Here is a 17,505-nt window from a genome sequence, read left to right on the forward strand (position 1 = left end):
AGCTCAACAATTCTCCCTGGGGCAGATGAGTGAGACATACAGTACAGGCCAAAAGTTTGAACACACCTTCTCATTCAATGTGTTTTCTTTATTTTCATGACCATTTACATAGTTTTACATAGTTTTGATGCCTTCAGTGAGAATCTACCAATGTAAATGGTCATGAAAATAAAGAAAACACATTGAATGGGAAGCAGTGTGCAAACCTTTGGCCTGTACTATATCACTATGGGACTTACGTCCAATTCAATCCAATTTAATTTGCAGCTTTCAGGTATGGATGGATGGGGCAGTGGGCGGCCACGCCTCCTTTTAGTAAAGCCCCCCTGCGCCCATCCGGACCCTCATTCCTCGCGGAATGTAAGCGGGGCATTGTGGTGAGATGTCTCACTCATCTCCCTCAGAGAACCGGGGTTACAACCGCAACCTTTCGATTCCCTTCGTTCGATTTGCTCGACATCTAACTATGGGACATAGCGAGGCCAGTAACAGCGAAAACAAGTAACACATGATACCATTTCTAATAGTTCAGTGAGTGAGCACAGAGATGATCAACATATACAGATTTAAAACGTTCTTTATTTCTGAAACAGATTTCCTGGATGAAAGCCTCGATGAATTACAGTACGGACACTGCAGCCTGCTGAGCAGGATTTCAGGTAGAATTGACTATTCGAATAAGCGTCGTGTTTTACTTTGTGAGCTGATTATTAGATGCTGTTCCAGGAAGTCAGAGAATCTCCTGCCGCTCCCCGAAGCAGCAGAGGCACCTCGCAAAACGAGGGCGCCCTTACTCCCCGGAAACGGGGGATAGGAAACCTGTCGGCGGCCATGCAGTGACATCAGGGAAGCATGGGCGCGCGCAAAAAAAAATAAAAATAAAAATAAAAATCACCGGCGCCCGTGATGTCGCGCGTAGCAAAATACGCCACTGATTTTACACGAAGGCACGATCAGGAGCGCAGGCATGGATGGATGTAGGAGCTGTCGCGTCTGGGCGGTGGAACACGTGTCAGCCACAGACACGCCCCTAAACAGTGGCCAGGGCCAATCATCCCTCTGGTGGGCGTGGCCCGTAGTGAGCTTTTGAGGGAACATACCTACACACACAGTCGTTCTAAGATGTGTTTTTTTTTTGTCTTGTTTTTACTTATTAACGATTGTCCTCACCCGTTGTTTTAAGTTATCGTTTTATTACTTCGACTGTACAACAGTTTGAAATTGTGCTTTATAAATAAATGTAGCATTATAATTAGTACTATTATTATTATGACACAGGTGTAGAAATGGCTACAGAAAATTCAGCATGATAAACCCTCAGGTTTTTCCCAGCATCTTCTAAAACACCAAGGTATGAAAACTGGTGCTGGCTCTACTGTAATCCTGGTGAACTCTTTCCAGAGTTTCCTGTCATTTTACACGCATGCCTTGATTTAAAAGGCTAAAATTGTCTGGGGACCGTAACGGAGGTGTAGACAGGTCCATGGCCTTAAGTCTAGTTAACTTGGTCAGTTAGTTAAATCATTTTCAATGAACATGGTGCTGTAATTAAATTACAATCGCTTAGCCCTGAATAATATATACTTACCAGGGAATAATGAGTACTGCACTACAATGATGCCTCAGTGCAACAAATTATATCCATTATTTTATTCTCATTCCTATGGTAATTTAATTTTGCACTATGAATGTTAACAATACAGTGCAGTTTTTCTTTATTTCTCAATTTCCTGTATTGCATAATATATGCCATTATACAGGGAGTGCAGAATTATTAGGCAAATGAGTATTTTGTCCACATCATCCTCTTCATCCATGTTGTCTTACTCCAAGCTGTATAGGCTCGAAAGCCTACTACCAATTAAGCATATTAGGTGATGTGCATCTCTGTAATGAGAAGGGGTGTGGTCTAATGACATCAACACCCTATATCAGGTGTGCATAATTATTAGGCAACTTCCTTTCCTTTGGCAAAATGGGTGAAAAGAAGGACTTGACAGGCTCAGAAAAGTAAAAAATAGTGAGATATCTTGCAGAGGGATGCAGCACTCTTAAAATTGCAAAGCTTCTGGAGCGTGATCATCGAACAATCAAGCGTTTCATTCAAAATAGTCAACAGGGTTGCAAGAAGCGTGTGGAAAAACCAAGGCGCAAAAAAACTGCCCATGAACTGAGAAAAGTCAAGCGTGCAGCTGCCAAGATGCCACTTGCCACCAGTTTGGCCATATTTCAGAGCTGCAACATCACTGGAGTGCCCAAAAGCACAAGGTGTGCAATACTCAGAGACATGGCCAAGGTAAGAAAGGCTGAACACAAGCTGAAACGTCAAGACTGGGCCAAGAAATATCTCAAGACTGATTTTTCTAAGGTTTTATGGACTGATGAAATGAGAGTGAGTCTTGATGGGCCCGTGGCTGGATTGGTAAAGGGCAGAGAGCTCCAGTCCGACTCAGACGCCAGCAAGGTGGAGGTGGAGTACTGGTTTGGGCTGGTATCATCAAAGATGAGCTTGTGGGGCCTTTTCAGGTTGAGGATGGAGTCAAGCTCAACTCCCAGTCCTACTGCCAGTTTCTGGAAGACACCTTCTTCAAGTAGTGGTACAGGAAGAAGTCTGCATCCTTCAAGAAAAACATGATTTTCATGCAGGACAATGCTCCATCACACGCGTCCAAGTACTCCACAGCGTGGCTGGCAAGAAAGGGTATAAAAGAAGAAAAACTAATGACATGGCCTCCTTGTTCACCTGATCTGAACCCCATTGAGAACCTGTGGTCCATCATCAAATGTGAGATTTACAAGGAGGGAAAAACAGTACACCTCTCTGAACAGTGTCTGGGAGGCTGTGGTTGCTGCTGCACGCAATGTTGATGGTGAACAGATCAAAACACTGACAGAATCCATGGATGGCAGGCTTTTGAGTGTCCTTGCAAAAAAAGGTGGCTATATTGGTCGCTGATTTGTTTTTGTTTTTGAATGTCAGAAATGTATATTTGTTAAATGTGGAGATGTTATATTGGTTTCACTGGTAAAAATAAATAATTGAAATGGGTCTATATTTGATTTTTGTTAAGTTGCCTAATAATTATGCACAGTAATGGTCACCTGCACACACAGATATCCCCCTAAAATAGCTAAAAATAAAAACAAACTAAAAACTACTTCCAAAAACATTCAGCTTTGATATTAATGAGTTTTTTGGGTTCATTGAGAACATGGTTGTTCAATAATAAAATTATTCCTCAAAAATACAACTTGCCTAATAATTCTGCACTCCCTGTAGAGCTCTGCTATGGTAAACGTCCATAACATCCTTCTTTTAAGCATAACCACTACTTCAACTTCAGGAACAGTGCAGCAATACAACAGAGAGATTAACAGATTTAATGTATACTGAAGTCATGTAATACATGGTTAAAACACTGTAAAATATAAAAGTGTTTAAGAAACCAGTGTAATATAGGAACAAAGACTCAAATAAATCACAGAACTGTAATTTCTATCAAATACCAGCCCTAAAAAGTATCTAAAAGTGAAGGGATGGGGAGCCAGAAAAACCAAACAATCCTATATATATATATATATAAAAAAACAAACTATTTTAAGCATGTTATAATAAACGTGATAAAGATTTGGCTTTGTCTTGGGTATTTCTATATATATATATACTTTTTTAACATATATTTTTTTTGTTGTAGCAAACCGTTCGGTAGCTTGAAAGAGCCAATGTTTTAGGCCCATTGTTAAATGCCTAGAACATATCAAACACTAACTATATCAATTTAAAAAAAAAAAAAAAAAAAAAAAAAAAACAGCAGCTAAAACTTCCCGCTGTGCACCATGTCACAAGTTCTAGAAATCCAGAACTCTGTCCATGAAGTCCCTTGTCTGTGCATTGCCAATGAAAACGCCTTTTTTCTACTGGTAGTGGCAACTGGTCCTTGGGATTTAGAATGTATGAACACCAGAGAGAGTGTGAGACTGGGCTGAGAGGGGTGCATTTAGTGGCTGACATGTTATAAATCACTCCCCTTTAGTCACCAGATCTTCTATGTATGCATCCAGCTCATCATCGCTGCTTATCTCTATGTCCTGAAAGGAAAAAGAAAATACATTTAGAATGACTACACAAAGTACACAGCACAAAAATAACACTTAAACAACACAATGCAATTCCAAGCCAATCACACTTCTGTGAAATCAAACTGTCCACTTAGAAAGAAACACTGACAATCAGTTTCACATGCTGTTGTGCAAATGGAATAGACAACAGATGGAAATTAGCAATTAGCAAGACATCCCCAATAAAGGCGTGGTTCTGCAGGTGGTGACCACAGACCTCTTCTCAGTTCTTTCCGGATTCTACAACTCACACAAGTGGCTCAGGTAGTGCAGCCTATCCAGGATGGTACCTCAATGTATCTGTGGCAAGAAGGTTTGTTGTGTCTGTCAGTGTCCAGAGAATGGAGACATCCAGCTGGCCACATCCAGCTGCATGTGTCTGCCCAAACAGTCCAAAACAAACTCCATGATGGTTGTATGAGGGCCCGACGTCCACAGGTGGGGGTTGTGCTTAGGAATTGACTGATGCTTTAGTCCAGGTCTGGGAGGAGATACCTCAGGAAACCATCCGCCACCTCATCAGGAACATGGCCAGGAATTGTAGGGAGGTCATACAGGCAAGTGGAGGTCATACACGCTGCTTCTTTTAAGGACATTACATAAAAGTTGGATCAGCCTGTAGTGTTTTTTTGTTTCACTTTAATTTTGAGTGTGACTCCAAATCCAGACCTCTATGGGTTGAAAAATTTGATTTCCATTGACAATTTTTGCATGATTTTGTTGTCAGCACATTCAACTATGTAAAGAACAAAGTATTTATTTTGCTCACTCAGATCTAGGATGTCTTGTTTTTGTGTTCCCTTTATTTTTTTGGGCAGTGTATGACAAGATGCCTCCTGCCCAATAAACTAACTGGGACAGCAAGATCAGCAAGATCCCTACTCTAAAGCTTCAATGGATGTCTGTCTGCCCAGACACAGTGCAACATCTAGGCTCAGAAATGTCCCTGACTGAACTCAACTGCTAATGAATTAACAGTTTGTGAGCTGTCCACGGAACAGTTTGAACTGCCCATTTTAATGAAGCATTGGCCCAGAAAAGGTCTGTGGATCATGATTATATATGGCATTTTTGCATGATACAGGTTTAACCTGCATTTGTGAATGGTGCAGCAAACTGTTCACAGATAATTATTTCTGTGATAATCATGACAATCATACCTATTTAAAATGTGACACCAGCTGAGCCCAAATTTCACAGGTACACAATTTCAGTCTTGTCTTTTGAGCACACCGATTTCAACAGACTCTTGGAAACCTTCAATGATGTTATGAGCGATTCAGGTCTCTAGTTGAATATTAAAATCCAGAATAATAATTCTAGATAATAATAATTTGTGAACCTCTGACCATCTTTACTTCTGAGAGAATTTCCTTTTTATACCCAGTCATGACAGTGACCTGTTGTCACAGTTAACCTACTCAGTCCAGCCATTTCATTGCCCTAGTCCCATTAATATGCTGACATTACATAAAAAAAATATGGAATGTTTTTTAAACGAAACATCAAAATTTGCACTTTGTGATCTGCTGAGTTTATATATATTTTTTTTACATTTTACATCCCAACATTTTTGGAATTGAGGTTGTGTTACACATAAGACAAACCTCCTGAACTTTCTGTAGCAGGGCTACAATGTTTGTGCGGAGTTTGCGGAGTTTCTCCTCGGACTCCCGCAGCTTGGCCTCGGCCCCGCTGCTTTTCTCCTCCACAGCCCGGGCACGCGACTCTGCACGGCTCTGGTACGAGTTACACAGGCTCTGCAGTCCCGCCTCATACTGCTGAAAATACTCTTTCTGCCGAGCCAAGCACAGACAGGGTGACAGAGTCAGTGGGGTTCAAGTGCAGTTTTAATTCTGGGTTATGCTATGCACTTGACAAAATATCCACAGTCATTGACCAAAAGACTATTGCTACCATTCAGTGACATGGAAGCTTGATTTTAGTTTGGTTCAAGTGAAATAGACAAAGCCTCTTTGATAGGTAGAAAGTAGTGCTCCACCTAGTGTGTATGTTTTCCTTAGTGAATTTTCCTTTCCTGAATACAGACTGTGGTTCTTTCATTTACACAATTGCAGAACATGAAAACCCCACATTTTGATACAAGACCAAGGAACAGGAACCCAGTCTATTCAATCAGGCTCATACTCACAATGGGGAATGACACAAATTCTTCAGCTGTCATATTGTTCAAAGAGTCCTTTGGGATTCGGAATTCCGGTGGGAAAAAGTAACGGAGCAATGTCCTAAAGACAAAAACAAACACAGGCGGGTCAGTTTACAGACAAACATTCATCAGACTGTAAACTAAATCAATGGAATGAATCTTGAGATGGAGTTGAATCTTGAGTTGGAGAATGAATCTTGGCAAATGGAGCTGAGACACTGCCACTGTTGCATGGCATAAGGCAGAAGACCCATCTCAGTGGCAAAATGACACATTCTAATGCATCCTAGATTGTCTTATTGATAAACCATTTACCCTGATATTTACTTATATCTTTAAAATACTATTTTCTCAATCTAAGTTAAGGAAACACATACAAGGATTATTCCCTTTGGAGTAAATAAGACAACTCAGTCAGAATTAAACTGCCCACACCTCAACAGAGTAACCAGACCCTCCGTCGTCTCTCGGCTTGGCCCACTCTGTGTTGTGTCTGGCTCTGCTGCGGTGGGGGGAGTAACAGATCTCATCGGGCCCTGATTGGTGTCTGGGCTCTGTGACACTGGAGATGCTGGACGCATGAGGCGAACTTCATCACTCCCTTTAAAAACCCTGTAAAAAAAAAAAAAAAAAAAAAAGATACAATGATACTGTATATCAATCACAATTCACTATATCACAATTCTCCAACAGACAAGACTTTCCCACTGAATTTCTTACCAACGGTCTCGTGGCGTACTGGTTGGCACATAATCAAACTTCACCTTCCAGCGCAAACCATCTTTCCCGGATTCCACGGCAGCTACACGTCCAGTGAACCATTCTCCATTCACCTTGGCCTCTACCAGCATCCCTTTATCTGAAAACACACACAGACAACCTACTGCTGGTAAATGTGCATATGTGAAATGTTCACACACAGTCTTATATATAAATAATATTCATAATGAATCGTAATCATGAACAAAGTATACTTTTGCATATGTATGATTTTACCTTTTTGGGCAGATTTTTTTAAATCATTTTCTTCAAAGCCACTGCTGTTAACCTGGGGGGGAAAAAAAGAGGAAGTGAAGCTATGTGGCGTTTGTGTGGTTATCCTTTAATTTGTATTTTTTTGCCCAGTGCGCTAAAAGACTAACCTCAATGCCACAGAATTTCACCCTCACAACTTGTTGTAATGTTTATGTTTGTGTTGGGTCATAAGGCTCAACCTTTACAACCATTTCTGAATCAGTGTTGAGTGAGTGTCATCACAAAGATGTGATTTTTTTAAAATTATTTTTATTATAATTAATAATAAAAAAATAGTTTTTTTTTTTTACTGACTTTAGCTTGATTAAATATTACCAGGCTCATAGAAAAGTACCTCCACTTCGCTGCCTTGTTTGTTTTGTTGGCTTTTGTAGTCAGCTCCCTTTTTGCCTTTATGCACTATAGAGAGTTTATTCTTCTTGGGTGCCGGTTCGTCCTCCTCATCCTCTTCTTCCAACTCCTCCTTTTCTTCTTCTTCTTCATCCTCCTCTTCCTCCTCTTCATCCTCCTCATCCTCAACTGTACTTCTCTGTGATATTAACCTTTTAGGAGCAGTGCTTGCTTGTTTGGTTTGCAGGGATTTGCTGGCAGGCTTGGCAAAAATAAGGAATAATTACTACAATAGTTCACCATAACACAGATTCTTTCTTTTAAAAAAATAATTGTTAATTTCAGGTTTAGTTCAAATTACTTAAGTGAAGGTACAGTTACCGTGACAATCCGGGTGTTTCTACGTAGAGGTGTTTTGGTTGTAGATGGAGTGGACGCTGGCTTGAGGGCAAGTTTAGCAGCTCTGGGAGATGACTTAGCTGGTGCTGGAGGTGTAGGTTTGGGCTTAACTTGCAGTCCTGAGGCTCTAGTTGGGCGAGGGAGTAGTACTACTTTGGGAGATGGGGTCTTGGCTAAAGATGCCTTTCGAACAACAGAGGGAAGTGGCGGGGAATGGGGTCGTGAAGCAGAGCGATTTGAAGAGCGAGTTGCCTGGAAACAAAATAATGTACTAAAGCTGAACATGAAGTTGACAAACAGATATTTGAATGCATAACATCTTATATGCATTATGGATATGATTGCATCGGTGTTCAAGGCACCTGTGTACCGCGGACATTTGCAGGTTTCATGCTGACCTCTAGGGGAAGCTTTTTAAGGTCATCAGATGACTTGACTGTTGAGGTTCTCTAGAAAGAAACGGAATCAAGCAGTCAAACATTTTCCTCTCCCAGCTGACCCCATGCACCACATATACACTTGTGATTCTAACCAAACTGTATCTCACACTTCTCTGAGCATCTTGTGCAAATAAATGAATTTCCACCTGTAATGAATCCAGTTTCTCCTGCTGCTGGCGGATCTTGTCTGACAGCTCTTTCTGTTTGTCCTCCATGCTCTTCAGTTCTTTCTTCAAAACACCAACTGGCAGGTTCTGCTTCAGCTCAGGAGCATCACACCTGAGAGGAAAGACCAACATGGCAAGTAATTATTCATTCTACCATTAGAGAATATACCAAACATTGTGAGAGGTGACCATCCACATAAGATCGTTTGTGATATTTGAGGTATGATGCCACCTATGCTGTAACCATGGGATACATTATTTGGCAATAAATATAATCTCAGGAAAATAACCAATAATAAAAATATTCAATGAATTTTTTTTCTCAAATTAACTACCTGTCCTGTGAGCCATCCGGGTTCATCAGACACACCCAGCTGTCTGGGTAGCGTTTGTCCACCGCATCCATTTGGAAAGGCAGAGTCCGCCACTTCAGACACTTATCTAGTGAGAAATCAGCATGCTTAAAATATTGCCATTTCAACAACAGTAAGCTATTTTAGTAGCATATTCAGCTGTACAGTGGTGATAAATAGCTGATTACTTAATTAAGTAAAATTTATTTATACTACAAATATAACTGACAATGGTCACAAGTACTCCCACAGTATTGCATTTTTGGTCCGAGAGATCCACAATTTACCTTTTAATGTCATGTTAAAATGACTTGAATAATAATTATTATTTATTTATTTATTTCTCTTCTTGCTGTTTAATGGGTGGGTCTGAGGGTGAGGGGTGGATATTGGTCTACAGCTGTTATTTGTTTGTTGTTGAAAAATTGAAAATCACAAATAAAGCATAAAAAAAATTACTTGAATAATTCAGTAATTGCATTCGTTTTTTTATCATTTTAGTTTTAAGTATTGCTTGAAACTTGCTTGTTCTTCATGGTATTTCGTTCGTGATTTTAATTGTCATGTAAATTTTCCACTTGTGGAAATAATAAAGTGAAAATGAAAGTGAAGGGATTGTCATTGTGATACACAGTACAGGACATGGTGCACACAATGAAATGTGTCCTCTGCTTTTAACCAATAAACCCTTGGTGAGCAGTGGGCAGCCATGACAGGCGAACAGGGAGCAGTGTGTGGGGACGGTTCTTTGCTCAGTGGCACATCAGTGGCAACCTGGGGATCGGGATTTGAACCTTCTGATTTCGGGGCTGCTACGGGGCCATCGCTGCCCCTCACTGCCCCTAATAAAGGATCATACACCAATCAAGTGGATCATTTTGAAGTCACTCAGTACTGCAGCTTTGTCTTACCACACTGGATGGTGACTGGAATCTCCATGGCCCTGCGCCTTCTGTACCGGAGGTCACTTGAAGGAACCGAAATCCAATTGGCTGACAGATAACCAAACTCATCCCAAAATTTCACTATGCCTTTCTGAGCTGTTCAGGGCAAAAAGGGAAATTAGTGCACCAACATCAGAAAGATTTGTTTTTGTGTAATATAATATTTTACATTTCATGTTTGTGAGAATGCAATTTTGGTCATACTCCTTTGTTATTAAGTTCTCTTGGGCCTCACCGATGCCAATGTCCTTCCAGTACTGTGCGAGGTGCTCGCCCATGGCCCGCAACAGGTGTCGATACTCCTTTGCGTCAGCAAAGTCCTGCTTATTGTGTGTTGGTTCAAGAACCAGATATGGCACATCCACCACGCCAACTACACCTCCACACGCCCTGTCTCAACAATACAGCCAGTCAGGTAGACATGCACATAGACCTAAGCACAATAATTTAACAAAAGCCTTAATGGTTTAAAAATAATAACCATCTGAGTCGAACACAACAAACAACAGTCCACACTCAACACTTTCACAGTATTTCAAGTTGCTTAGTTTCATTAGGCTATTTGATAAAGTATATAAGAATCATTCATAGTACTCACATGCCTCCCTCAAGCTGAGGACCTGTCTTTTCATACATTTTGATCAGGCGACTACAGTTGTACACAAACATTCCATCCTGGTCTCGTCGCTCAATGTTCACGCCGAAGATAAAATTCAACTCTTTGGGCTCCTTGAGGGCTCTAACCAAAAGAAAAATGGAGATGCTGCTATTAAACAAAGTCAACTGTACTGGAATTTTTCCTGCATCATAATATGTACTGTGGTCATGCATTACAGTAATTAATGTATTTAGTGACACTCATCGGGTAAGCATGTACCTCTGCTTTGACTGATAGATGCTCTGTTTCCTATTTGCTTCAGCACGCATCGCTGCTGCAGCATCTTGCACCTTGCGCAGGGCGGCCTAACAGAGGAATAGAAGGTTAAATTATGTGGAAAAATTGATTTTGTATATTTTTAAAAACAATCAAGTACAACATTAAAACCACACACGTTTTTTTCTAGATCAATCTGCTGACAAGTCTAAAAGGAGTGAAATGAATATGCCTGTTTCTGAGAAGCTTGGGTTTGTTTAATTTACTTTAATTTAGTAATGAGCATGTTCTTTTGAAAACATTTTGTTTTTGCTTGTATGTAATTTGTGTGTGCATTTTCCTATAAGTCTTTTTTTCTCCTTTATTTTTCCCCAGATGTTCATCATTCGACACATAGCCCCTAACTAAAGATTATTCTGGACCACATACACCCTTTGGGGTATAGGTGGGCGATATGACGATATGAGATCCTGCTTGATCTTGGTGGTATTTTGTAATATTTTTGGCTTTAAATAACAAACTTCCCCAAATGTGTGCCTTGAGACAATCATGTCTTGGGAGGTCTACAGACAATTTGTTTGACTTCATGTTTGGTTTGTGCTGTGACCTTTTTATAGAAGGTGTGTGTCTTTCCAAACCATGTCCAATCAACTGTTTATTGTGGTGGACTCCAATTAAGCTTCAGAAACATCTCAAGAATGATCAGGGAAAACAGGAGGAACCTGGGCATGATTACATGTGCCAAAAAAAAAAAAAAAAAAAAAAAAAAAAAAAAAAACTTTCATGCAGGTGTTACCCTATAGGAATAGAAAAGCTTACTCTTGCGTCTCTGGACAGATCATCACCCAGTTTAGCCTCCAGGGCACGGGCCTTGCTCTCTGCTTCATGAGCCTTCTCTTCAGCTATTAGGAATAACAATATACTTTTAATACTTTAATAATAAGGTAGTCATTTCAAGCTGTTCTGTGTTCTTTGAAATATCAGATGCCACTGTACATGAATGAAATCTGAAGCTTGCATTATTATCTGATGTCTGGACACAAAAACAGTAAAACGTCCTCATGACTCTTTTAAGATTCTTTTGATATTCAATAAAAAATGGCTAATGTCACAAACCGTCGAGGTTAAACACTTACCAACTTTGGCGAGGTGATCAGCCTTCTTTACCTCTTGTTCTGCCCGGGTTTTAAAGCGGGTTGAGGTGTACTTATAAACTCTGGAAAACAAGGACATTTTTGTTCAAAACTGTAAACATCTGTGCAGAGAGTGACAGTGACAGAGAGTGTGTGAATGTCTGAACGTGTACCTTACCTTGGCTTGTAAAGGCAGCAGGACATCCTCTTGGTTCTGACTTTGTGCCCTTGGATGAAAATTCTCATTCTAGGGTCAATGTACAGAACAGCAGCATATGCCCGAAATGATCTCCTTTCGGGTTTCCTGATTAATATACATAATTAAACCGAACAGTTAACATACATGTTGCCGATCAAAAATGACAAAACAACAATATTTCATAAAAGTATAAAGCACAATAAAAACCAATATTATTCATATTGGCTGAACATATACTTACACCCCCTCCACAGGGGTCCCTGCCATCAATATGTCCTGATGATCACTCTGTACATCCAGCTCGGGCTCTCTGTTGTCCATCAGTTTCAGGTTATAGATCACCACCAGAGTACCTTTAAGACAAAAACAGCACCATTAACATAAACCAAAGGAGGGTCAAAAGGATATCACAGACTATTGGAAATTCTACAACTACTACTATAGTCAAATCTTTTCCAAATCCATGTGTTCCACACAATGTTAGAAGGCAAGCTTAAATAAATTTAAGGTTTAAAAAAACTGGCCCGTTTCAAAAGTTTTTAGAATAAAACAAATACTGTTTTTTCCACAAAGTTTTTATTATGCCAATCTGCATATACGGCAGAATGTTATGAAGAGTAATCAGATGAATTGCAAAATCCCTCTTTGCCATAAAAATAAACTTTATCCCAAAAAAGAAATTCAGCCCTGCCAAAAATAACCTGCTGAGATTATTTCAGTGATTCTCTCGTTAACACAAGTGAGAGTGCTGACAAACACAAGGCTGGAGATCATTCGGTCATACTGATTTAGTTAGAATAGTAGACTGGATGCTTTAAAATCATTGTTGCATAAAAAGGGCTTCACAGGCAAGGATATTGCTGCTAAGATTGCACCTAAATCAACCATTTATTGGATCAAAAACTTCAAGAAGAAATGTTCAAGTGTTGTGAAAAAGGCTTCAGGGTCCCGAAGAAAATGCAGCAAACTGACAAAAAAGATCTAAAAACACTGAAGCAGCAAAATTTGTGAAAGAAAGTATGTAATTTTCAAAACTTGTAGCCACAACTGTATGTGTTTCCAGCAAGTATTCAGTTCGGCTTCCATTAAATGAAGGCCAAAATAATCCCTATTGTAGCTAACGATTTTTATAATTTTCACTAAGGTAGGTTGGTCACCAGACAATTTGCTTACAGCTTCAGGAAGCTCCTGCATACTGTATATGGGAGTACACAGGTATATCATCTATTTATTTACACCTATTACTACAAATAAAATCTATCTAAGATAGATAGATTATGGACAAAAGGAATCAAATCCTAGGCATACTGATAACCCACCACTCTTCCCCTCAATCTTGTTGAATTGCTGGAATAGCTCCTCCTCCGTTTTAAAGGGGGAGTATTTGTAGATGAGTTCTGTCTCAATTGCAAACTTCTCCGGGTCCTCAGTCAAGGGTTGCTTTGTGATTGCATCCCAGCTAGGCAACGGAACAATAACCTAACAAAGAAATGCAGAAAGAAATAAGGATTTTTCACTTAATGGGATGTTCCTTGCCAAAATGCACCCTAATACCTTGCACTCTTCCGATACATTTAGCTTTCTTTTAGGAAAAGTGGCATTCCTGGTTTTCCAACACTGTTGTCATCACAGATCTTTAAATGTCCCTGCTTTTAATTGATTTTCCATATCCTTTAAGCATCAACCACTTCCCACAGTATCTCAATGTAGCATCTGTGATATCTGTGATCTCAGGTTACCCGTTAGTCAGAGCATAGGATGACATGTGACGTAAATAAAGTAGCTGATTTAAAAAGACAAAAAAAAATATTAACTTCATCCAAGCCTTCTTCCTCATGAAAGGTACGTGACAAAAACAAACAGGTGAGCTTCTCCTCTTTCTTGGTAAAAAGGATGAAGTCTTTTCCAATCCGCATAGAGCCCCTAAAACATTTTAAAAAATAAAAAAAGAGTCAACCATTAAGCAGACAACTGCAGATAAAAAAAAAATTACAAAGTATGATTAACAGATTGTTATTTAACAAGCTTTAACACAGTGGTAGACATCACTAAAAGGTTGACTGCAAATGTACAAAGAATTCTGATTACATGCTGAGACATCTGCATGTGCAAAACAAATTACTTACGATTTCAGTCCATTTCCATACTGCCCGATGTGTGTTGACTCTGGGAACCTCTTACTGGACTTGCCAAACTGAATCACATGTGTTGCCTCACCTGAAGTGGAAAATATATATGTTTAATATCACTTTGCTACACATGTGCAAATTAGTAGAAGCAAACATTGCCATTGAAATGCTCAATGAAGCACAAACAAAAGGTGATGTAATACAACATTAACCACACTGGTGTAAATGGTAGAGTCACCCTGTATCTTGCTTGAAAATATGTCTGTATTCCTCAAGATTCCATGTGCATTGCTATGTGGTTCATGTGGTGATGGGCTGATTAAAGCGGGAGCATTTAAAAAGGTCACTCACTTGGGTCCATTCCTGTTCCATCATCCAGAAAACAAAGTATGAAGCCCCCCCTGAGCTCAGGCCTTTTCTCTGGACATTATGAAGAGACAAAAGGGGAATACCATTCTTATTAGCATTACATTTATTTAATTTACAATAGCATACAGTGCAGCATACAGGCAGTGTGTGACTAGCGAGTAAGCAATCGGACTCAAATGCCAAACCGCCAAGGGTGCCTTTCATGGCTGCCCACTGCTCACTCAGGGTGATGGGTTAAATGCAGGACACAGTTTGTTGTGTATCACAATGACAAAAAATGTTCAATTTGAATTAAAAAAAAATTTTAAGCAGACCTGTACTATAACAACAACATTCTGTACTATATGACTTGCATTTTATATTACTTTAAGCAAAAGTGGAGAAAAAGTCTACTTCCCAGGGGCTACATAAGTAAAATAATATTACCTGTATAAATGTCAATTCTTGTCGCATTTGCATCTCTGTACACACAAAACAAAGGTTTTCATTAAGGGGAGCTCAGATGGTAAAATAAGATGGTAATATAATGCAGCGACAAAAGAGAAGAAATACCTAGAGTTGTCAACAAGCTCAACCAAGGCCCCAAACAGGAACTCATGGGTTGTTCTGCAAGCACAAGTCCAAGCACACCAGTCTTACATTTAACACATTTATCGGATGCACTGATCCGGAGTGACTTACAATTAGTAGTTACATGGACAGTCTCCCTGGAGGGTTAAGTGTCTTTCTCAGGGAAACAATGGTTGTAGGTGGGATTTCAACCTGGGTTTTACCCACTAGGCTAACCATCTGATGCTAGTTTATACAAAAGGTCACAACTATATGTCAGTCTACTTTCTGCCATAGCTATTATTTGATACTTTTCAGAAAGCACTTTGTACATTTACATAGAACTTTGATCCAGATATCAGTGAGAAAGACCACTTCACATTTCACACTTAAATCCCCTTTCTCAGTTCCTCAATTTGGCATGATACAATTTGTTTATTGTACAAATAATGAATAAAACAGGCAAAGTTGCTCTGTGTGGTTAAAAGACTGTGATTGTGAACATTCTCTTAGAACAATCAGAGGTCTTCTGTGTGTTCATGTTTAAAAAAACTGGCAACTGCTCCCAAAAATACAAAAGAAAATTCCCTATAGACTCCATTATATATGGAATTTATACCTAGATTAAATGTATGTGGTTTTGCTCAATCATTCTAAACATGCAGGTTTGAAACAAGGTCAATCTGCATTTTAACTCAGATACTTACGAATTTGTGTGCAGGTACTCAAAGGTTAGTTGTGCTCGATTGAGGCTGCTGTAATTTAAGAACGCCATTGTCCTACAGCCTATTTGCAATTGTAAAAGCAAACAATAAAAAAATAATTAAAAAAGCACTTTTTCCCACTTCTAGACACCAGTCCACCAGTTATAACAGCAGGGCCTGCGTCACTGGCAACCTAGGAAAACAGAAGAGTGTGCTCAGTGCATGAGGAAAAATAAAACGGTTCAATTACAGCAAACAGAGCATTCAAAGATGGTTTTTAAGGGCTCGGTGCTCACTGTGTATTATCAGAGGGCTGCGTACTTCACCCACAAACAGCCATATTAAGAACTTTCAGACACAGTGGAAATATTCAATAACCATCATAAAACAGGGAATGCACACAGTAATAAAGCACATGTTTACGGGGTGTAGGCTTGCGTGTTATTGGAAGGTACAATTGTAGACCTATGCCATGCTTCTGTTCCTTCTTGGGGACACAAATTGAGCTTATTTTTTGTTAAAATAAATGGCTGGTCGAGTAAAACGGAAACCTCTGGGTCGCACAGGCGATGCTGTGGATTTGCCTCTGGGATGAATAAAGCATCCATCCTTCCATCAGTCCCTCTTTAGGGCTGCCGGCGAGCGAAATAAACAAGATCCAGTCGGTGTTAAAGCCTGTGACGTCAGGCAGGAAGGACCGACGGACGGACGTCCGTCCATCAGGTGAGAGAAGCGGATAAACGGGGCCGAGCTGGAAAACATGCGCCGGATCCAGCATGCTGGTTCGACTAGGCTCCAACGATAAAGCCGGGAAGGCCAGAACCCAGACACGCCAGGTCCAGCCTGCACTGCAGGGTGACGGCCACAGTCGCACACCAGGAGGTGCGTGTTCGGCAACAACACAAGTTCAGCTCTGCGCGCGAACAAACAAAACAGCACGAAAGCCTGTTTGACGTGGAAACGAAAGCCTCCGTTAGCATGCTAGAGGACGCAAAACGCGAAGATACGTTAAAATAGTGGGCTGTGGTACCAGCAGGGGCCTCTCGTCGGCGTTCGCTATGTTGTCACCCGGTATGCAACTTCGGAAGTCTATATCCGGCGCGACGGGATACAAATGGGGCTGCAAAGGGCGAGAAAATCCTCCATCGTAACGCTTCTCCACGGGTTGCACTCCTTCGCGAAAACACACGAGAGCCCGAATAAAAAATCCGCCCCCCTGCTGCACCGACAGCCAATAGGAACGCGAGGAGCACCAGGACGACTCGCTTATTGGTGAGGACTCCCGTCAGTTGAAAGGTACAGGAAATGGATGTGCGTCACGGCGGAACTCGGGTTGCCAGATTACGCTCAAAAAACAAACCAAAAATAGGGCAGAAAGGTTGTTTATTTCTACAGTTGACCTTTATGGTTTTATAATATCTTAGACGTAAATTTCAAGATACATGACATGATCAGATACAGTCCAGAGCAATGGGAAGTATGTTAGAGAGGTGAAGAAGGTGGTCAGGCCGGTATCATCAAGAGCGAAAGGGAAGGGTTACAAGACAGAGATGGTGGCACTGATGAAATTTGCTCTGAGGGAGGACAGGGTTTG

At 40.4% G+C, this 17,505-nt stretch overlaps 1 protein-coding gene across 2 annotated transcripts; it reads right to left on the reverse strand.

Annotated features, from left to right (window-relative positions):
• Positions 1-3,178: 3,178 nt before the first annotated feature.
• Positions 3,179-17,098, reverse strand: morc2 (MORC family CW-type zinc finger 2). Of its 2 annotated transcripts, none has more exons than XM_029000277.1 (27): positions 16,942-17,098; positions 15,915-16,104; positions 15,211-15,264; positions 15,085-15,119; positions 14,641-14,709; positions 14,287-14,377; positions 13,975-14,083; positions 13,480-13,639; positions 12,402-12,513; positions 12,140-12,265; positions 11,965-12,044; positions 11,648-11,730; positions 10,832-10,917; positions 10,553-10,693; positions 10,190-10,344; positions 9,922-10,050; positions 8,993-9,098; positions 8,637-8,769; positions 8,449-8,499; positions 8,033-8,302; positions 7,656-7,913; positions 7,283-7,334; positions 7,007-7,145; positions 6,722-6,898; positions 6,272-6,365; positions 5,727-5,915; positions 3,179-4,089 (listed from the first exon to the last, which is right to left on the reverse strand). In XM_029000277.1, the coding sequence occupies exons 2-27, from the start codon at positions 15,980-15,982 to the stop codon at positions 4,021-4,023; spliced, it is 3,036 nt and encodes a 1,011-aa protein (XP_028856110.1). In that variant the 5' UTR covers positions 15,983-16,104; positions 16,942-17,098; the 3' UTR covers positions 3,179-4,020. The 2 variants fall into 2 exon arrangements, with proteins under 2 accessions (XP_028856110.1, XP_028856102.1); XM_029000269.1 differs by having other exon boundaries at positions 8,413-8,499.
• Between the last annotated feature and the right edge of the window lie 407 nt (positions 17,099-17,505).

This window comes from Denticeps clupeoides, chromosome 1 (assembly GCF_900700375.1).
Source record: "Denticeps clupeoides chromosome 1, fDenClu1.1, whole genome shotgun sequence".
Taxonomy (NCBI): domain Eukaryota; kingdom Metazoa; phylum Chordata; class Actinopteri; order Clupeiformes; family Denticipitidae; genus Denticeps; species Denticeps clupeoides.

Excerpts from the sequence above, each read along its gene's own strand:
- morc2 (XM_029000269.1), bottom strand. The coding sequence starts at position 15,982 with ATGGCGTTCTTAAATTACAGCAGCCTCAATCGAGCACAACTAACCTTT. Across the intron at positions 11,731-11,964 it reads TGATCACCTCGCCAAAGTTG|CTGAAGAGAAGGCTCATGAA; the intron begins GTAAGTGTTTAA and ends TATTCCTAATAG. Across the intron at positions 10,918-11,647 it reads ATCTGTCCAGAGACGCAAGA|GCCGCCCTGCGCAAGGTGCA; the intron begins GTAAGCTTTTCT and ends TTCCTCTGTTAG.